Below are 22,748 nucleotides of genomic sequence, written 5' to 3'. Positions count from 1 at the left end.
AGCTGTTTTTACTTTTGTATTTTATGTGCATTTTTTTTCCACACTAATACACAAAATGATTTGGAAGTGAACTGGTGTGGAAAGCAAATCTATAGCGGGTATAATGAAGGTGTGCTTTAGAATCAAAAGATGTACTTGCTGCCTCCAGAGAGGATTTTAAACATGTTAGTGGTCTTTTAAAATTTGCTTCGCTTTTTCATAAGCTAACGTCTTTACAGTAAGCTACCAGAAATAACCTTGCAGCAGTGCATAGGCAGGATCAAGGACTGAACCTCCTTAAACCATTTAAAAATGTATTTCTCCCATAGTACTAAAATATTGCTGAAGGATGAAAATATCTCTCAGCTCTATTGGTATTTAGCTGTACTTTTCTTATTCATGTTACTTCTCAAATCATAAAACCTTAAGAAAATCAGTGCCATTATCTGTGAAGCAAGTAATGTTTATTGTGAATATTAAAAACCCACACACATTAAGATTATATTAAATATAAAGAACAAAGGCCCACACACGATTTTCTGCTTTGCTTTCATAAGATTATAACCTTTTCCCTGCATTTGATATGCATGATTTTCTCAAGTGGTGCAATCTAAGTAATGTTGCAGCACTGGGTCCTGTATAATGTAAATTTTTTTTTTAGCATTTATCACCTCTTCCAGTTCTCCTTTTGTTCATTTTTGTAAAGAAATTTGAAACAATAGCTCTATATTTTCAGCAGCTCTATATTCCGAGAATAGAAGCTTATGAAATATTAGGCAAGTTAAGGCCACATTCAGCTGTTGGGTAACCCTGAAGCCCACTTTGTACTCTCTGCGTAATTCTTAACCATTCTTGTAGACAGTACAGAATATTGCTGTGTTTGTAATGATCCTGTCTTCCGCTGACAGCTATTTTTCCTCTGTCCAATGTCTTTCCATGCCCAGCAAGACGGTTTCAGTTGAGTAACTGCCTTCACAGATGGAGAGACCGATCAGGTTGTGCAGCCCATCTCTTGGTAAGGGACGGCTGTTACCTACCCTGTGTTTTCAGGGCTGGGTCTAAAATGGAACAGCCGTTGACACAACTAAAGTGAGCAACTAGAAGAAGTCTAATAACCTGCTCCAGAATATCCTAGAGCACAGTAATTAGGAAAATCACATAGAAGACAAAGATGCAATTTCAAATTCTTTAGCCTGCTGAGGAATATGAAAATCTGCCAGCTATATCTTGAATAAATATCCTACTCACTAAGACATTTTTTAAAAGATAAGAGCTAGTGTTGCTATTAAGCTGACAACTCTTCTAACCCTTTGTTTGCTTGTTCAAGAATTCCCTGAAAATGAAACTTTTGTTAGAAATGGTAACATTTGCACCCATATAAAAACTTGCTGCCTATTTCTTCACAAGGTTCTATATTTTTCTTTTAGACCTGAAGTTTTGTTAATTTAGATTCTAGTTGCCAAATTGTTTCAGCTGAATTAAAACTATTTTTTTTTATAAGTTGTTGATTGTCCCAAGTTGCAGTAGTAGAGCTACATGCTGAGCCAGAAAACACTGAATTTCCTTAAGCATTTAATCTATGGAAGAGATGATGCAGAATGTCCGAGCACAAGGGTCTTAATTTCTGGTGCATTTGCTGCAGGCAGATAGTGTTGCCTTGAAGACAACAGTTGTGTTTTCAGTTGTAGGGGAGCCTTGGTCTTGCTGAGCCTATTCAACAATTCATCAGGTGGAAGTTGTAATGTGGGGTCACCTGCTGCTGCGAGTAAAGCTGGTTCCTTTCACAGTGATGCTGTCAAACCCTCACAAACCCAAGCAATCGAGCAGATTCCTCCTAGCTGTATTGAACATGCTCTCAGCTACAGCTTTTCGTGCGTTAGTACTCTGCATGATATTCTGCTAGTACTTTAAATGTACTAAGACCCGTTTTTCCCTGCAAAGTCTGGAGGGACACAGTAGTCCCAGCATTATCATGAAGATGTTTCTGGACCATTGCTTCTGAGTTACTTTTTATATGGCAGCAGTTTAATATAATGTGTTTATTGAAGATTTCCTAGATTTTGATGGTGGATCATGGTAGGCTCTGTGCTTAAGAGGCACCTTCATCTTCATGCAGCATTTATTCTATGATTTTCTGTCCTGTCAAACATGTCTCAGATGTTTCTTTGCCTGTCAGCAGAGTAGAACCTCCTTAATAGCCTATCTGGTCCTGTTAGGCACGGGTCCTTGCTATGTCCCTACTCCACTTTCCATATGTCATATTATCACAGCTGTTTGATAGAAACTCTTCGTACAAAGTAAGGTGCTTTCTTCTGATCTCTGCTAAATTGGTGAAATTTGCATCTCTCTGAAGGTTCTTCCTCTGGATGGATAATTTTTTTGAACAAAAGATGATAACTGATGATCATACTTGCCTGTTATGTTGATAGGTAACAAAATAAAATGTGGCGACAAACAAGCTACCTGTAGAACTGGATCATGGAGACATTTTGGGTGAAACTAACCTTCTTTTCAGTAGCTTTTTGTGAGACTGTGCCAAGTTCCTAGGCATCCTGCCATAGTCAGTTGGCTCTGGAAACGTTCACATCTTTTAAGTGCATTTCCAACTTACTAAACAGGTTATGTTGTATCTAATTTCTGTTATATTGAACCTGTGGTTAGATAACTGTGCCTCCTCGAGTTCCTAAATGTAGCTCGGGGGGATCACTTAGCTAAGTCATTGCTACACCCATCCTGAAAGTAGTATTGTAACTGAATCACCATACTGAGGCCAGGCTTCTTGCAATATTTACCAATAGAAGAGTGCAGCTTGAAGGGTTATTCTGGTCATGAGGCAGATGGCAGTCTCTTGTCTTCCACTGAAGTAGATGGGATAGAAATTAGTACCTTACAAATTTTATGGATCACTTCACAAGCTGTAGTTTTTCTCATCCTTCTAAAGGTAGAAGAGCAAAAGACCGTATCGTACTGCTCATTAAATCACTTGCAAGTACTCCATTGATTTTAATGGAAACAGAGTATAGTTCCTCATGAGAGGAACTCAGCATCAAAGTAGTACTTTGGGGAAAAAGCTGAAAAGATATTTATATAGAAATAGCAATTGTGAAGTTCAGTATGAAATATCCAAGGAACCTGTGACATGACATACTGGTTTAGTGTGTGGATCTCTATCATACTTTGTTACCAGGATCAGGTAGTGCTTCAGGAAAGGGCACTTGATTTTCCCCCTCCTGTTACCAAAAATACTTTCTTAAGGAGTTATGCAAGCCTTTTATTTCTTGCATTCAGTGGGAATTCATTCCTTAGTGCAAGAGTGATTCATTTGACTCTTTTAACTTGTGAAACTGTTTTTATGAAACATGAACATATGAACATCATATGTTCAAAGTAAACAATCATAGTTATAAAATACATTCTGAGGGTTTTTTCCAAAAGCTTTCTCAAATGCTTTGTGAGTGTTATCTGTCTCTTGTGAAAAAGAAAAAAAACCAAAGAAAATGAAAATATTAACACGCATTTTAAAAAAAATAAGCCATGTTGTTCCCAATATTTACAACTGCTGCACACTGTGCAAGCTATCATGAATTAATCTAACATAGTCAGCCGTAATAAAAATAGTCTAGGTTTTTTCTTCATGTTTAGTTAAGGATTTCCAAGTTCTGTTTATTTGGCTTAATCATGTTAAATGGCAATAGCAGATGTAGTTAAGCTTTGTAAATAAACCTGCTGAAGTTAATTGTCCAGCTTAGGCAATGTTCTAATAACGCGAGCATGCCTTCATGTTAGACTCTATTTTAGAATTTTGTGTTTATTAGTTTTCAAAAATGTTTCTGGCACTGCAAAACATCTATCTGACTGTCTCAGTTTACAGGCAGATTGCTCCCTCTTGTTAACTAAAGCCTGAAAAGTTCCTTTCCTTCCTCACATTACTCACTGCATACGTAGAAGGACAGACAATTGCTTGGCACACGAGTGTGTTGTTCCTCACTTAGACAGTAAGTTGTCAAATCGGTCATTTGAATCATGTTAGACTTAGCAGAATCAGCTGAAAACATTCATTCATGTTAAACAGATCTAGCTCTAATTAGAACCTGCAGCCAGAGGGATGTCAGGGGAGAAGAAACAGAACCTCCCCTTCTGACAGCAGCCCAAAGCTACGCTGCGTTGGAGGAGTCACTCAAAGGTTTAGAGTGGAGTAGGCAATTCGTGCTCTGCTATACTGTGCACCCACCCCCCGAGCAGGGTATTCTAAGTGTCAATCACTCACAAGAGCATTTGGCTGAAGAGTCAAATGTGGCCACCAAGCTACAGATCTGTGGTATGATTTTAAAGCTCAGCACATTCATGTATTTAAATATTTCAGTTAAAAATATGCCATGATTCATTTTTCTTTTCTGGGTATTTCAGAACATGCTATAGCACTGAAGTAGTGTCGTGTGTGTGTATTCCTTTCTAGGTTGATCCACTTTTTACAAGTGAAGTTAAGGAAAAAGTTAAAAGGTAAGAAGTTAACAGTAAGCCTTCTGTCTGCTCCAAATGGAAGCACCTGGCTGTCTGTTTTTTTAACTAGTGTGCGTAACTGCTCTTTTGTATATACTAATGAACATAGATGCACAACCCTCTGTATGACTAACAGATGTGTTCTGATTACTTGGGATGTAACATTCTCAGAGTAAGTATTCTACACATCTTAAATTTTAGAATAACCAGTAGATTGTTTCATGTTTTGCGTTGGATCATATCTGATTTAGTGTGATTTATATTTATTGTTCTTTTGGGGCTTTTCATTTTTTCATCCTGGCTTCTGCAAGCTTTTGTATGCTTGTTGGTGGTGGGTAAGTGAGTAGATGGACAAGATAACCCTGTATAACTTTTTTCTGTCCCTAGTTTATATGCTTCCTGACTGAAGGATATAAATGTTAGAGAAATTAGATTTTTCTATGTGTGTGTCTACAGAATCTAGAACTGTCTGTCTTGAACAGAACAACCATGCTATCTCTGATTGATATCTGATAATAAAATTTGCATAAAATATGTTTTGCAATTCCATTTTTGGAGCAAAATATAAAGTTTTTTGTTTTCTATCAGGTTATTAATAGGAAACATGGCACCTGTAATCATATATTTATACTCCGGTTGATATAGTTGTTTATCTCTACGGAGGCTGGATGTTACTGCACAATCAGAAAAGCAATGCTTAACAAAGTCTAGTTGACAGGGAGCTGGTCTTACTGTCAAATGCACTTGTGTTTCTGTCTGGCTTGGTGATCTGATGTTGAGGTTAAAGAGGCAGGAGCAGGCTCAGCAAGCAGAGGAGATGCTGGCTTTTCAATAATGATCACCAGTCTTAAAAATCTCATTCACTTCATCTGATACTGAACACCTAATTACCCTATTTTTCCACCCTTCATCCTTGATTCAATTGGCCTTGATTAACCTGAGAAAGATGAGGTCAGTAGAAATGTAACCATTCAGAACAGAAGAGCACTTACAGCAAAAGAGGAATCAGAGGAGATCTTGCACAACCACATTCCATCCCCAAAAGCCAGCATCTGAAAAGTCAGCATCTCCTGCAGCTGACCATTCTGATGATCGCACTCCGTTTTCCTAAGTATTTAAACCACGTTTATTTTAAATTGTGCATGCATCCTCCCTATATTACACATTTTTTTTGAGGGGAAAATGGCACTCCTATCCATTAACTCAGCTCCTTCATTTATGAGACTGATTGTGGTTAACAGAGCGTGGTGTTAAGTGATGGACTGTACAACTCCAGAAGAGCAGACAATGAAGTGGCAGACAGCAGTGTATACTGTATGGAGTTTATAACTGCATTTATAAACAGAAAGTTAACCAAAACATGGTAAGGTGGCTTGCCCGTGAGCAAGCAATTGTTAACATCAGAACGTGCCTGAATTGCTCTGACCACCTTTCCATCATTACCCTAAGTTTTATGAAGAGTTGTTAAAGCATGTTCTGAGGAGGTGTCCTGTTTGTGTTTTATTTCTAGGGCACCTGGAGTGCATTTATTACAGGAGGTGCCACAGGACGATCTTCATGCTGCTATGAAAAGGTGCTTTGCTGTGGTGAACAGTTCCGTTTCAGAGGGGATGTCTGCAGCAATTCTGGAGGTAATTGCATCTTAGTGGTAAAGTTCTTCAGTGAGGTTACAGTGAATCTGAAATCGCCTTTTATCACTGAAAATGTGTGTCAATGTTTTATGTCCACATTTCAAAGCTAGTGAAGACAAAACTAAAATATTCCTTTTTGCGGGTGTTAGTAATTAAGGTTTTCTTCCTTGAACTGATAGGTTTGTATGCTTTGTCTATTTATTTTTTAAAGGACAGAATGCAATTTTATCAATCCTGTTAAAATAACAATACAAATGTGAGATATAAGAATCATTCTGATTTACTGGGGTTGTTACTGCTCTTGGTTCAATATCCCACCTCCTTATAATGTTGCTAGAATAGACCTTTATTTTTTTTTACATTCTTTCAAAAACCAATCTAAGAGCTGTATTTGGTTATTTAATTCTGAAATGATCAATGAATAAATGACACGCTTAGTTAATTTTTTTGCCATCAGTATTGAAAATTAATAACCAGGTTTATTTCATACCTGTCAAAGTAGAGTGCTGCTTAGCATCAAATGCCTTCTAATAAAAAAATAAATTTACTTAAAGTGTAAGTTCACTTACACTTTAGTAAAGTGTAAAGGGCAGACACCTTTTACTATTCCCTTTTTTTTGGTGACTACCGAATGTTGGTTCATGATGATCTCAGAAGATCACAGAAACTATTATATGATTCGTATTAATGTATCTCCTATTTCTGTTTCCAACAAGTAATCACATATTGCATTTCCAGCATGCTTTTCTTCCACACATCTGGAAGTCCTCATAAGTAAGGGCTAAGTGAACATTGTAAGAATTATGAAATTTAGATGATGGTAAGATAGCGAGTGTGTATTTCCTTTCTAATACGCCCGTGCTCAGAGGTGGGAGTAGATGCTGTTTCACAGCAGCAGTACTCTGTAAACGACGACTACAGCCTGTGTCATTTCCACACTTAAATCAGTGTGGCAGGCTAGGCAATCTTGTATGTTCAGATGTTGAATCGGGCGTGTAGCAACACAGTGCACAGCCACAGCTAAGTCACTGACTCAGAGAAGTAACTGTCGCCTCCTCCTCACCACTTACATGTTCCCTTCAGGGCTACTCACATAACAGCTGATCAAATACCAATCTAATTTATTTCCTGAGAGTGTCAGTGAGTTAAGGAGGGAGGAAAAAAAGCTGGGGGAAGCAAATCAGAGACTTAAGAGATGCAGCATCTGCAACAGAAGTGCGAGTGTGCTTGGCCTGATACAAATTGTCATGCAAACTCATGGCTGACAGGACAATTGGTATAGTTTTCCCCAGAATTTTCCTGTCAGCTTTGAATAGTTAAAAGGCACTTTTCCTTAGCTTTTATCAGGAGAGGGAGCAATCTTGTAAATTCAGTGTCTTAACAAGTATGTGGTAGCTCAAAGCAAAAAGATAATGCCAGTTTACTTCAGAGGTAGTGTTGAGGCTGCTTCAGGAATTGTGGTTTTTGCTCTCCTGCTCTGAAGTTACAGTTCTGGCAAGTTTTCAATCTGGTAACTATAACATTGAATCAACAAGGAAAGTTTTTACTTGAGCTCTTCTCTGTGTGGCTGAACTATTCAGCTATATGCTGTCAGGGCTGTTAAACAGTCCAACACCACCCCTAGTGGAAAGCTGCTCCTGGGAGTTTCTATGACACAGTTTTGTTGAGTAATTTATTCCCAATTCATACCCAGACCTGTCAAACAAACAAACAAAAAAGAAGGAACAAAAAGAAAAAAAAGGGGGAATAAAAAAAAACAAGGAAAGAAAAAAAAGCCACCTCCCTCCAACAACTGTTCTCACTGAAAATTACTACAAACACAAAATAGTAGATGCTTCCTGTTATATTTTCTTCTTTCTTTAAGAATTACAAAACTATTCTGGCAAAAGAGCATTCTATGCAAGATTTCTTTCTATAGAGTTGCAACGTTATTTTCTCCATTTTGATGTTTTTCTTACATCAGAAAAAATATTTCTTAGGATGAATCATCAAGAAGTATTACTTTTCATTTTTCATGCTGGACTTATAAAAATACATACATATTTATAAATACATTTATGGTAGGTCAGTTAGTATTGCTTTTTACATGTAGCTGTGCACATCATGTCCTAGGCTAGGCTTATGGTTGATACATTTAATTCTACTGAAGATGCTACTTTTACTAAAAACAAAGTTAATCAACATTTAATCTACCTTTAAGTCTTAATCTGAGTTTAACCACTAAACATGCTGAAATAAAGTGGCAGTTGACCATAGCAGAAAAATTAAATTCTAATTGCAAGACTTGACCTATAGTAGGCTGTTAACTATTTCTTTACACGTGATAACTTTTTCATAAAAAGAAAAGATTCTGTTATTACATTGTTGGAATAACGTCAAACCTAATAGTCAGGTTTGGTTTGTGTTGATGCATAATCAGTTGTTGAAGATAAAATGCAATTTCAAATATTCCGAAATGGAATATTTCCTCCTGGAAAATCTGTAACCACCGGTGTAACCCACTTCTTTCCAGCAGCCTCAGTCCTGTACTGCCTTGTTGTTGGCTAGTGGAGGAAAGACAGCCTCATCTCTGACCCGGTAGCTCATAACTTGGAGTTTATCATGGAAGTCACGTAAAAGGGATGAGAAGAGCTGGCATGCGTTCAGAAGCCTGAGCGTGCTAGTTCAGGTGCATATTGGTTACAGATTACTGGTGTGAACGGAAATCTTGCATTGTAGGAGGTGAAGTCCGGTGCACATGGCACAGGTGGTGTGGCACAACAGCTCTGGTTCCAGCTGAGTCAGGATTTTCTACAAGCAGAATTAGGTCTGTAGTTATTTCTTGAGAAACTACCTGAAGCCTGCCCTTCTTCATAATCAGACCTGTTTGAATTCTTCTTCTAAATTTATAAGGGGTTTGGCATTGTGTGTCTGTTTACTAGACAGTTGTACAGTGGGATTTGATGACAAGCTTAAAAAACATCCTACTGTAAGATCTCTGTCTCAGAGGAACTGTCCATCTAATAAAGTCAAATCCCTGCTTCAGATGGCCAGCAGTAGGAAGGGCCATCTGTTAAGATCTTGTTAAATTAATGAGGCAGAAAACCAGGTATAAAAATCTTTTGGTCCAGGGCTGGAGATGACAACTTGCTTGAATTTGAAAATGCAGCTTTCCTTCTCTGGAAGGTTCAGCACTTAACAGGGTCATAAATCTGTAAACAGTATTTGAGTATGAGATAAATATATGATAGATAAATATATAATCATATCTATTTCAACCCGCCTTAAGGTATGAAAGAACTAGAAGCCATAACTAATTACTTTGTCGTCCACTAGTGAGAGCTCAGAGATTTTGCCATAACTGATCTATTTTCTCTTTGGCATTTGAAGAAAAGAAAACAAGCATTATAACAAGCATTTAAAATACATGTCTTCCTCGAAAAGCTCAAGAGTTCTTCATGTTCCTGGGCATGTGATGCTGAGAAAGGCACTGCTACTGGAGAAGTGTATGTGTTCTTTATATAGTTGGTAAGAAAAGGGTTTTGACTGCAGCACCATTTCATTGGAGTACTTTTTCTGTGCTTTCAAGAGTATTCCAACTGTTGTAAAAATCATTAGATTGTTATGCTTAAATAAAAAAAAGCCCATTAAAAAATGTCATAGAAAAGGCAGATGGCCAGACTCTGTTCTGCTCTAGGGCAAAATCCAGCCTTAGACAACATGTGAAGTGCAGGCCTGGTAGTTCAGAATATAAGCCACAGCAAACTATAAAACTAAAGACATCAAAATGAAGGGATGTTGTAGAGCAGTAAAACTGAAGAGGGACCCACAAAAAGATGCATAGGCTAGGAGGAAGAAAATGAGGGATAAGCCAGAAGACAAAACAGTAAATAAAACCTGTATTTACTCTAAAAGCCTTACACTGCTGATTAGAAATGCTTACTGGGTAACATGCTTCTGCAGCTGAAATTTACACCCTGCATCCTTCTGAAATAGCATTAGACCACATTTTCAGTCAGAATAATGGAACAAAACAGATGGCCAATTGACTAAAATGTTATTTTATGCTATTATTTGTGGAACCTAGGTCAGTAAATTATACATATTTTCAACGATGCAAATGATTCTTCTTACTGCTTAAAAATAGACTAAGTATCTGAATTAAATCCTAAGCCACTTCATGCAGTAATTATTTACAGCTCAATCCTTTTGTTTAAGGCTAGCTCGTATAAAGGCAGCCCCTCATCTTATGTATTTGTCCATCTGTTCTGTCTTTCAGTAGCTATAATTCATTGGTACCTATGTGTTCGGGGACCTAAAAGTTTTCTTGTAGCAGTTACAACCCTCCAACTCTATGAGACAGAACAAATGTCCTTCCCTTTAGAATTCAGAAATTACAGAAAATTACAAACTCCGTGATCAACTTCAATGCATCATCAACTATGTGGCATTCAGGGATAGAAGTGAATGAATATATCTAGAGACAGTTTATTTTTTTTTAAATGTGCATGACAGTCCAATATGAACTGCAGCACAGCAATACCGTGCCAGCCTATGCGACCACACCATTAGGTGCCGTCCAACACAGAGCTGCCACAGGCCACCCACACCTCTGATGATCGCCACCGATGTGCAGCCCAGCGGCACAATGTTCACTGCGTCTGGCATCTGGATTTTTTGTGGGGACAGTGACACTTCAAACCATGAGTCCTTGGGTGGTTGTGCTGTGTTTTGTGTGTTTTATTCATTCATTCTGTCTTGTTTTGTTTTGTTTGTTTCTTTTGAATGGTTGGTGCATGGACAATCTTTCCCTTGAATGGACAATTTCTTGTTTGGAAAGTAGCCAGACCTGAGATACTCCTACAAGGTGTTTTTTTTAAAAAGAGAAATACAGAGAGGAGAGGAGAAGGCCTTAGGCAGGTGGCGGTGCATGCTGACACACTTCATTGCCTCTTGTCAAGCTCTTGATTTTCAGTTCAGAATTTCAAGTAAAGTATCTTCATTCCCTGTCCATGGAGCAGGTTTGAATGAGGTCAGCAGCCAGCAGACTGCACACGGGCACCTAAGCCTGTCAGTCGGAAGGGCTGAAAAAGAGCTGAAGCAGAAATTCTGTCTGTTGGAGACGTTGCTGCTTGCGTGGGGCCCCACGTGAGGTCCGTAGCTGGGTAATTAGAGCCCAAAGCAGCTTCCTTATCCTGCAGGGTCAAGCCCATCAGGCAGAGTGGGGCACCTGTAGCTCCCATTCCCTGGGTCAACTTTGCAGTTCTATGAGCTTTGCTGTACTGGTAAGTAGATACTGCCGTGGTTTTGTAAATCTACCTTTAGAAAACATTTGTTTTGTTTAATACTGAATTCAGAGCAAATAACAAAATAATTTGTGGATGACCAAAACCTGTATTTCCTCTCAGCAAAATGACTTCTTTTAATTTTAAAAACAGCTGTTATCTCAGCAGCTTTAGACACTTGGATAAATTCAGAAATCTGGTCTGTAGTTTTTATATTTCTCATTTATTTATTCTGGTTTGTGTTCACTTCATTAATCTATTTGTCTGAATTACCTCCAGCTGATTCAGCAGTTTGTGATACAAAGTGTAGAACAGGTTATTTCATTGAGGGTTATTATTATTTTTAGAGCTAACTGCTGTAAAGCAGATGTCCATGCCAGGAGGACTATAGAATTTCTATGTCCAGAGTAAATTCACCCGCAGTGGGTGATATAAACAGTGTTTCTCTTGGATATTTTAAGCTGTTAAGACATGTTGCTAGGTCACAGCAGTCTCTCACTGTTCAAAACAGAACTGGTGCTGTATGTTATCAGCCAGAGTATTTTTGTCTTCAGTTTTGTCCCAACTTTAAAAAAGCATGGTTTTGTCCTTGAAGTTTTGCTTTCTTACATTTGCTCTCAAGTGACAGGGAATCAGTATGAAACAGACTGAAGATTTGGGGGGGGTGAGTTTCTTTCTCATTTGACATTGTAACAATTGTACAATATGAGTTTTTCAGGCTTTACAGGCAGTGCATCTCAAGGCTTCTGAATTCATCAATAGGAACTGAAGTTTCAGATCAGGATATGCATGAGTAACAGAGCTGAGTAGCCAGGGTTTGCGTGCTAGTTACTCCAAAATCTAAGCCGTATTCTTTAAAGTTACCAGGTGTTAGGTCTCTTGGAAATGGTTTACTAGCTTTGAACAGATGCTGTGCTGTGTCTCTGCTCCTGATTCTGCAGGCAACCTGAATTACTGCCATTGTGAGAGCCCACACTTCCCTTCCTTTTTTTATGTGTATACATACACGCACACATACATATACATACAAATAAATGAATAAATACATCAAGCAACCAGCCCATCATTTAAGTGGAATCAAATTCTACTTCAGGTTTATTCATTCATCTCTGAGGTGTCCCATACCAATAGCTTTGGAGATAATATGTTTTGAAAGTGTAATGTGTTCTGAAAGCATAACCTTTTCTCTCCTCTCCTTGGTATAGTTCAGTCAGAAGCTGCATCACTGCATACTTCCCTGCAGTCCCTGAACACCCAAAGTCCAAGACAGGCTATAGTAACAGATGCTGTCAAAAGAAAAGCTCCTTCCAGAGCCCTATGTGACCCGTAGGAATCAGAGCTGAGGAGAAAGAGCCAAATGATTTCCACGGTCACCTTCCTTGTCGTTGAACTGCCCACATCTCTCCAGTTCTGCACGTGTTATAGAAAATCTGTGAAAAAGGTGTTTTAATGGAACAAGAGAACAGATACTTTGTTGGGGAGAACTGTCTTTTTGTGCTATGAACTAATCTTCTCATCTGTGCACACTAACGGTAGGAGTTACAGTGACAACCGTTGATCTGAACATAAACGTTTTCCTCCTCGAGGCTGCCATAGGTCAGAAGCTTCCAATGGGAAACTAATTGTGTACTTGGAGGTGGAAAAGAATAAAGGATGAAGCAGCTATCCACTGACTTTCTGGATTGATTGCTTCTGATAATATGTTAAAAGTTACAAGACTAACAGAAATATAAACAGACTATTTCAGAGAAGTCCCATGGAGGAGATCACCTTAGACATGGTATTTTTCAACTAAACAATTGGAGAGATGGGAGAGAAGTTTGGTTTGTTGTTTCTGCTTTACGTTTTAAAATTGTCGTCATTAACATCTCAAAATCCCTGAATCCTAATCAACTGTTGTTACCTTTTTTTTATATTCCTCTAGGCAATGGATTTAGATATTCCAGTGCTGGCAAGGAACATTCCTGGGAATGCAGCAATAATAAAACATAAGGAAACAGGATTGCTATTTTCAACCCCCCAGGTAAGAAAACAACAAACCCCTAGCCCTCTCCCTTCTGAAGGTTAGGTGCATTTTCCCTTACCTGTTTGTGTCTGTCGAAAAACTTGGCTTATCCTCTCAGCAGCTTTTCTCAGATTCTCCTAAAAACCTGGGTTAGACTGGGTTTCTTGAAGCTTCACTGTTCTCACATGAATTTTGCAGTTCTCTAAACCTCTCCCAGGTGTCAGCCGTGCCAAGCGTTTGCCTGGCCGGGGCTGCCCTAGCACTGCCGTGGGGCTGGGGGGGCTTGGCGCTCACCAGCTGCTTGACTTTTAGGGTTTTTTTAAGATTCCATAAGCAAACTCTGGAAGAAGTGCTGTGCCCGTGGCCTGTTTCCCTTCCGCTACTAACTGAAGTACGCACTCACATTAGACAAGCACTAGCTAACCAGAAGACAACTATGAGCCTGATGTCTCAGATAATACATTATCTATAATTTCTAGCAGTAAGTGTTAATATAAAGCATTAGTAGGTCCAAGATACTAATCAGTCAGGAAATAATTGATGACTAAAATTAAGTAAATTGTTAGAATGGAGTTTCTGTGAAGATAAGTAAGCGTGGGGAGAGAGGGAATTTATTTAATTCCAATATTTAAATGCCAGAAATTTTCATTTTAAATTTAATTTAAATCTGCCCATATTTAAATGCCAAAAATTTTCATTTGAGTATATTTTCCTGCACTATGGCTTTGCTGTTATATATTCATTTATGTTGTGGAAGGTGACTTTCAGACACAGATTCCCTCAGTGTTTTTATCCAACTCAAGATTAAAAACCCCTTACAATTAGTCCATTTTATAATTTTGCAAAGTAGAAAATGTACCATATTTATTTAATTTGGGGAGCATGTGATTAAAGCATCCTATTAGGTTGTGTTTCAGCAAAGTAAATTGTCTTGGTTAGTTTTGGAGGGTTTTTTAATATAAAAGTTCATGTAGCTCATGGTTTGTGTTTTGTTTTGTCTTGGTTTTTTTTTTCCTGGAATATTTAATGTTTCCAGTGGTTTCTACAAAAAAAATTGTTAACTTCTGGAATTGATTTTGTTGCGGAAGTGTTTTGTCTTCTTGCAGTATCCTTTGGAAATGGGGTACTTCCAGGCTAGTGGAGGCTGAGATGTAAAGCTGGTTTTGCACATGTATTCCCTGCAAAAAGCCCATTGACCTCCACACGCTTCTTCAAAACTTTGAGGATATATGATAATGCTGAACACGGACCGATGGCTCTCCTTATACATTCCGTTGTTTCCCTCAACATGCTGGTTACCTTTGGCTTGGAATTCAAATATGTTATTCATACCAGACCCAATTAACTTCGTCATAGATCGCTGTAAGAAGCCTCTTCTGTGATCTCCAAGCATCCAACATTCCAAGTGTTTATTTGGAATGCAAGATTGATTGAAAATGCGCTTCCCTGCGAGTGAGGAAATACACAGCACAAGTGAAGCACAGAAGTAGTCCCGGTGACTCTGTACAAATGGCTGAGGACTTTCTTTTCTATCAGAACTAGAGTTGCAGGCTGTGCATACGTCTAGAATGCTCTAATCTTAGCTGATATAAACCCCTTCCATCCGAGCTCCCTTCTCTGCAATGTGCTGTGCCACAGATCAGAAACCTCCCTATTCTACTGCTGTCGGTTGACCCCCTTTTTGCTTTTTCTCTCTAGAAGTTTTCAAAATATCTTTTAAGCAAAGACAGTAACTTGCATTACTGTATCAGCTGTCATACTCCTCGGTCATATTTATACTGGAATCACTAATGTTTGTGCAGTTACCCTGTCTTAGAAAGGAAAGCAATATCCCTGCTTTCTCAGTAAAACAGCAGTTGTAACTCATTTAACTAAAGCCCTTTTTATACTTTTATTGGTGTTAAATAATGTATAAACTATCAAAGTTTGCAAATGGGTCAGGAAAATACTTGTTTACAGGGTAATAGTCTAATCACACTGCAGAGCTGTTGAAGAACTTTCTCCTTGCAGAGCTGAGCTCAGGATGCCAACCGCCATCACTCGTGGTTTTAAAGATACACTAACCATTTACTCTTATTCCTTATCTCCCCAAACTGTATCAAATATCAGTTTTAAACCCCTGTACACAGCCTGTCAGAGGTTGAGAGTTATAATAGGTCAGAGCAATGCAGTTAAGTTAGAACACTTACAGTTTTGAAGTACATGTCATATTTTGCTCGTTGGAAGAAGGAACAGTCAGCCCACTTTGAACACTGCCTGAGAAGATTCAGTCTGACAATAGGGATTGGAAAACATATGTTCTGGTAAGAAGTTTTCTGGGGTTTGTTACTCTGATTGCTTCTATTTTAGGTATCTGGTAAACTGTTTTCTGCTGTAACCACAGTTGCATCAGGTTAGTTAGGGAAAATGCCTTTAATCATACAGAGAGATTAGTACTGTCTGTGGGTGCTTGGCAAAGTCTGTCTCTGTCTTGAAGAATCTGGACCACCCAGGATTAGAAAACGTCAAAGAAGTTTTCATTGCTCAGTGGATCCTATCTGGTTGTGATGATGCAGATGGTATCATAGCTCCAGAGTAGGAAGCAATACTTATTTTCAAGTTGTTACTGATCCGGGGAGGGAAAGCTGTACAATACAGTTTGCTTAGATGTGAGCAATTGTGTCTGGTTTGTGGACTGTCTTTATCTTCTGAAAGTTAAACTAGAGGGATATAAATTGATTGTTACACAATGAGATCAGTTTTAAATTGTGAATGCTGTTGGCTTGCTTCTTTTATTCTTGCTGGAGGTGAGCTTTTGTGGAAAGTAGGAAATTTTGTGCATAACTAACCATTTCTATGTAGGCTGAGGTTTCATGACTGGAAATAGTGAAAGCCTTGCCAATCGCTGGAGACAATTCTCAGATGGAAATAGTTAATGTAAAAGTGAAAGCTATGAAACGTTTTGTCCTTGATGCTACATCATCTGTGCACATTACTTTTAAATCGTGGTTTGATCCTGCCACTACTTGAATTTGCACGTTTATGGAATATTTGACACCGAGTTAATGGGACCTGAAATAAAAAATAAGTAAGAGACAAGAATAGAGCAATAAATAATGCAAAACCAGTTGAAAGGGAAGACACAAAGTTGTTCAGCATTCTAAGTTTCAAAATCATATGTTCAGCATCTAGAAAAGCTCACAGAACGAGCTAAATAAACAGGAGGAGGTAAATAAAACTTCAAAGCCAGTAAGAGAGGGGCTGAGCATAAACAGAGGGTTGTTTTTTTTATTTTATTTTTATTTTATTAAACATTTGAGAGAGACGGACCTAGAGAGACCACAGTTGGCAGAGACAACTTCTGCAGCGGTGAGAGGGAGACGCAGCTCAGCTGAGTAACAGGCAGCAGTACATTGAAGGTACATTTGTCTCCTCTGCCAGACATGGGCCAATGCCATTTTGACCAGGGCTTCAAGCCAGAATATAACCCAAGATTTTAGAGCTTTGAACCTTGACACCAAATAGACTCATTTGCAGTTTTTGGCAGTGCCAGCAATCACTGTTCATGCTCACCTAGAAATAGTGGCCCACTGCCCTACGAAGCACACAGATGGGCCAGCTAACTCCTGAGCTTTGCCTGCCACCGGGCAGATCTGTCGCTGTTCTGAATTTACCTCTGGTGTTTGCCTTCCCTGGGGTGATTCTGTGTTGCTTAAGAATCATGTTCTTTTATCTGCTGAAGCTGGTATAAGATGCTTTAATTGCAGCCTTACTTGCATTATATAAATAATATGTTAACCATGCATCTTATTTTCATCATGTGTGAGCTGTGGCACCAGTGTAGTTCTCGTGGTAATTAAAGGAGTATTCATTCTTTTTACTCGGTGCACTCATTTTCTAGCTTTATCTCCCAGATAGCTGTATTTCTGGGTCTCTGCAAAATATTATACAGAATTTCTTTTAGGTACTATATAGAGAAGCTGAGATTTTCTTTAAAGATCATCAGTCGGTTTACCAGGAGAAAAATATGGATGTTGCTGTTGAAAAATGCCGGTGTTTGAAGTGAAGTACTGCCTGTAAAGAGGGCACGTGTGATATCAGTTCTGGATGTACATAAGATGATCTCCCCTGTTTTTGCTGAGTTGTGGCTGACTGCTGAGGTTTCAACTTTTACACTGTGTTTTTCTGTCACATGTATAGTAATTATAGCCCTCCCTGTACGTGAATAAAAGGCTTATTAGAAATATGGATGTCCCCCAAGTAGTAGGTTAGCATGCATATTACCTCCTTCACTTTGGCTGCTGAAATGCATACCCTTATGTTTGATAATCAGAAAGTATTTTGTGAATTTTGCCCCTCTTTCACTAAAAGCGAAGCTTACTTCACATCTACAGCAAAATATGAGTGTGCACAAATACTTGCAGCATAACAGCTGATAAAGAGACATGTTATCACACCGTTAAGTAGTTTGTATATCATAGGCTTCTAGAAGAGAAAAATATTTGATTTTCTGAAAGAGCTCTGGGTTCTGAGTGTCTGCATTCTGCAAGTGGAAGCCCAAGCCCCAGACACACCACAAAACTACAACTGAGATGCAAGTCAGTAGTAGATAAGGGAGACACCTGAAAAATGAAGTCAGCGCTATCTAAAGCTGAGCATCCAAAACTGAAAACAAGCTAAGTCAGCTGCTTGCAGGGTACGAGGCAAAACCCAGATAAGTCACAGTGAATGTTCCCACTGGCCTCCAGTCACAGTGCAGGTGACTTGTAGGCGGTCACATTTGATGAGTAGAAGGTGTAGGGATAGAGCTGAGAAGTTCTTATTCTCCATCTCCTGGTATTTTTCCATTTGCTTTTTCTCTCTCCTGCAGTTTCTCAACTTTTACGCTTTGGACTCAGTTTGGCATTTTTCCTGAAACCATCCCCAGCATTAAGTACTGTAACTGTGAATAAGGATCTCATTTCTTCTATCATTTATGTGTTTCCAAGTTTTTGTCCTCTATATCCACATTTTAAAAGAATGCTAATAGGACTACCTGTCAAGAAATGTTACATTGCTGCTTCTGTTCTTAGGTAGTTTACATGAATTATTTTTAAACATTACTTTAAATAAAATCCTCCACAGGAGCATAAAATTAAAGTTGGAATGTAGTTCAGTGTGAACAGTATTTATTACTGTGATTATACAGGCAACTGGATGAAGCCAGCATAAGTCATGTAAGATTTCGCCACCTTCCCTGTTCTGTATTCTTGGCGGATACAGAGGAAGGAAAAGGACGTGTCTCTGAAGCTGGAGTAGCTGGAGTGTCTGCAGTGCCTGGTAGGCACAGCCTCAGCTTACTCTCTAGACCAGCCTCACCGTCTTCTTTTGGGACAGTCTCAGAGCAGCTGGAAAAACACCCTCCTGGACCCCGTGGCTGCAAGTCAGGCACTGAATACACTAGTCAGCACCTACCTGAATGCAAGGTAGTTGTGGATGGAAGGCAGGCTGGATGTAAAGCAGGTGGCCATCTTGGCTGTTCCAGATGTCACTCTCAGTGCTGTGTGGACAGAGCAAAGATTACAAGCAGTACTGATTTTCTGTAAAATAGGATGTTATTGTTAATATGCATGTATGAAAATCATCCTTGTTACAAACCTTTCCAGCGGAATTGATGTGCGTCTCTTGAGTATTTAAATTTCACATCAGTGATGCGTATATTGGTAGTTTGTCTTGTCAACAAGAGTCAAAGCAGCGATTATAACATGTTCAGGATGTTTTCACATATCGGTGTTTCCCCGGGGTCACGTTACAGTTACGCATTATGCACAGCCATCACTTGCGTTACAGCAGCAACACTGATTCTGTGGTAACCAAGATTTTTATATCTCTGTATGTATTTATATACATTGTGTACTGAGGTTTTCAAGTATAGTTTGCTAGTTAACCTAGGTTGATATGAACCCTGATCTTATTTGTGCTATTTTCTTTTGTGAGTGTGTAAATAATACATCTCCTCCTCGCATCCTTTTTTCCTCCACGTCCCTCTGCACCGATCTCCACTACCAATTGGGTAGTAATGCGTTATCTTAGTTTTCCGTTGACGCAATAGCTATCTGTTTTTCTGAACTGAACGAAGACACTTATTTTCAGAGCTCTGAACACATTCGTAATCAAGCTGAAGTACTGGAAGTTGTCTCTTGGTAGAAAATTAGACCAGCTGCTCAGAACAGATTAGTTTAGACATCGAATCTCCTTTCACATGTTTGAATTTCACAGTGTCTCTTCCCTAGAACTAGAGTGGCAGAAGAACCGGCAAAGGAATACTTGTAACCTGTGATGTCTAGTATTTTGCCCAGTGAAGTTAAAGGAAATTCATATATGACTTTTCTACAGAGCTTGCTGAGCTGACACGGCTCTTGTCTGTAAGCACCCTGGCGCAGTTAACTCCGAAGAGCTTTTTGCTGCATGCCTGCTCGTATCTTTACACCGTGACTATGTGTATGTAGTGAGTTTTTTAGTCTTACCGTAAAATTAACTAAAGATGTCACAGTAGCAAAGAAATCTAAGTATCGCTGAGCTGAGTTCAAACATCTGATGCCAGTTGTCCTCCATGCAGGAGATAAGGTGAATTATTTAATTTATAACCAGCCTGGTTTTCTAACAGTTGGGTAGGCCAACAATTTTTGTGTCATTAAGTTTGTTGTTCATATTTGTCTTAATGCTCTTGGAATTGTCTTTGATATTGTCTTAGTTGGTGGGCTGTGCAAAATATGTAAAATAATTATTTATTGATCGTTCCTTATAACTATGGTACTTGACCTTGAAAAATGAACAGCTTCATATATTGGCTCACAGTTGAAGTGCTCTACTGAAATCAAGATATGGGTACAAGCTATTTCAGTATCGTCAGAACTTCAAGGAACTTTTAATATTATTTTTCTTAATCTTTTTTTAGGAGTTTGTTCTGCTGTCCAAGAGTTTGATGAATGACCCCATTATGGGAAGAGAAATTGCAACAAGGGCCAAAGACTACGTGAAGAAACATCATTCATGGGAAAGTGAAAGAAAAGCCTATCAGGATCTTGTCCTGAGACTCCAGTGAATTGCAAGACTACAGCTGATACCCAGCAGTCTATGTAGAGCACTTCACTGATGGATGTGTAATTAGATTTGGATTTCTCTTGGTTCCTTTTTAGAAGAGATAGTAAGACACATTATTATTCTATTCAAATATACGAACATCACAGGGGTTGCCTGCTACTTCAAACTATCAAATTTATCTAATTTAGCACGCTGTCTCTAGCGTACCAATTAATCACAGACTGGTATCGTTTTGTAAGATCACACAGGAGAAATACACTACTTGAGCAGACACACAGTGTTTGTTGTTCCAAGGCCTCAGAGGGAGGATGATTTCTTGGACGCAGCGGAGCCCTCCATCACACAGAGCTTACATCATGTTCAGCTCATGTTGCATCATAACCAAACTGCAGTAGCAGTTTTCTTTCCAGTTGTACCAGTCTGAATGTGATCAGGCATGCGACATGCACATATGTCTTCATAAAGCCAAGATTAGTTACATAGAGTATAAAATTATTAAGATGAACGTTTTCTTAAGATCAGTTGATGAAAGATCAATTATCTATTGAGTGTGTAATGATCAGGGGGCCAAAAAGCAGACTGTTGGTGTTTGGGGAAAGTGAGGAGCACAGGGTGTGTTCTGTCCTGCCCTCTGAGTACCTGAACTGGCTGCACAGTCCTGTGCCTGCGTTTTCTCTTAGGTCCTGGGGCTAGAGCAGGAAGGTTGGCACAGCACCAACGGCGCCGCATGGCTTCGGAGTCCAGAACCGCGCAGTGCTGCCCGCAGCAGTGAGATGCACTTGCAGGCACAGATGCTTTGTTACATAAACTACCTCTTAGTTTGCCAGTTTCTTTGGTACCTCAGTGATTTACTTGTTTACTAAAGGATTTATGAGAGCTGTAAAAAGGGACGAAGCAGAGGGAAAAGATATTTTCCATTTACTATGTATTTTGCTACTGTTCATCCTCAATTTGTGGCTTTCAGGATATATTGTAATACACTGCAGCAGGCTGTTGTAAAGTGAGAGTTACCTGTGCTGGAAGTCCATGCTAATCATTCCTGCCAGCCCAGTCATTATGGACTTATCTTGGAATCCATAATTGGTCATCAAAGGACTTATATAGAAGAAAAAGAAGGTTGTATTTTTAACTATTTATTAGGAAAGTCTGTTTTGTATAGGCTTGATCCCGCCCCCAGTGAAAACCAGTGGATGTTTTCGATTGATTTGAATGGCTGTTGCGTCAGACTTCTCTTTGTAATAATGCAGTTTACTGTGTATTTTAAGCTTTCCTCTTTATTCTTGATGATTTGCAACTGTTGAGACAGTAAACAAGAAAGTAATTTGAATGTCATATCTTGACTTCTCCAGAATTTTCCCCCCTTTTATTGTAATGGGCTTCTGCTCAGCATTGCCTTCGATAACACAGTCCTCAAGGGTAAACTGGCCTGATCTGAAATCCAAGACCTGCCACACTCCCTTTTGAGCAAATTTTTCCTAAATATTTCTGGCGTGCCCTTTGACATCTGTGCTAATTCTCAGCTTAAAGATCTACATCTACCAGCCAACATCTACCGCTGAACAGTTTCTACATCTGCAACCAGATCAGCCTGTTGGGTTTTCTTTCCCTGCTGTCTCAGGAGGAACTATATTTCTTTGGACAACTCTGTTACCAGTGAGGCCTCTCATGGCATTGCACTCTCTCTTGGCCACAGCAAGCAATCTGCTAAAGGAGGAACACTTACAACGTGGATTTTCAGCATGACATATGTGGTATGGGACACCTTATAGACCATTTATAGCTAACTGAGCTGGCTTCAGGGAGTTCTGTTCCTCTCAAATCTCACATCTTCTCTGCCACTGTATCTCTGCTTGTTTGGCTTTGATCCTTAGCCATTCCCTCACCCCCTTCCTATAGTATTGTTTGTCTTCTGAGAAATACAGATTATTAAAAACAAGCAAATACATAACATGGGATAGAGGTCTAAGCATTGAGCTAATGGGTAATGACTAGAAAGCTTTTTCTAAAGCTTGATACATTTATTGCCAAGCTTCAAGCAACTAGATACACTGATCTGGAATTTCCTCTATTTCCAGCAAAACAAAACATGTTCAAGTGAGAAATTCTGCTACACCCGCAGCATGTCATTAACATATGATTTTTCAGGCTGTATTTAATCTATATATATGAAATCTGCATCTGGGAAACAGCATGCTCATTTGCATGTGATAACCATACCAGAAGCACAAACAACACTTCTGCAGTATATGCATTAAGAAGAAAAAGAAAAAAAAAGAACAACCAAAATAGTAGTGAGATCAGCCTCAT

General features: G+C 39.0%; 1 protein-coding gene across 2 annotated transcripts in view; it reads left to right on the top strand.

Moving 5' to 3' along the window:
- GLT1D1 (glycosyltransferase 1 domain containing 1) overlaps positions 1-21,773 on the top strand; it is a 57,809-nt gene extending 36,036 nt beyond the window's left edge. For both annotated transcript variants that reach the window (XM_037375316.1, XM_037375317.1), the window contains 4 exons: positions 4,436-4,479; positions 5,990-6,110; positions 13,299-13,397; positions 20,296-21,773. In XM_037375316.1, the coding sequence (XP_037231213.1) occupies positions 4,436-4,479; positions 5,990-6,110; positions 13,299-13,397; positions 20,296-20,442 (411 nt within the window). In that variant the 3' untranslated portion in view covers positions 20,443-21,773. The remainder of the gene's footprint in view (positions 1-4,435; positions 4,480-5,989; positions 6,111-13,298; positions 13,398-20,295) is intronic.
- The last annotated feature ends 975 nt before the right edge of the window (positions 21,774-22,748 follow it).

Source organism: Falco rusticolus, chromosome 1 (genome assembly GCF_015220075.1).
Source record: "Falco rusticolus isolate bFalRus1 chromosome 1, bFalRus1.pri, whole genome shotgun sequence".
Classification (NCBI taxonomy): domain Eukaryota; kingdom Metazoa; phylum Chordata; class Aves; order Falconiformes; family Falconidae; genus Falco; species Falco rusticolus.
This window is presented reverse-complemented; position numbering and strand designations above follow the sequence as displayed.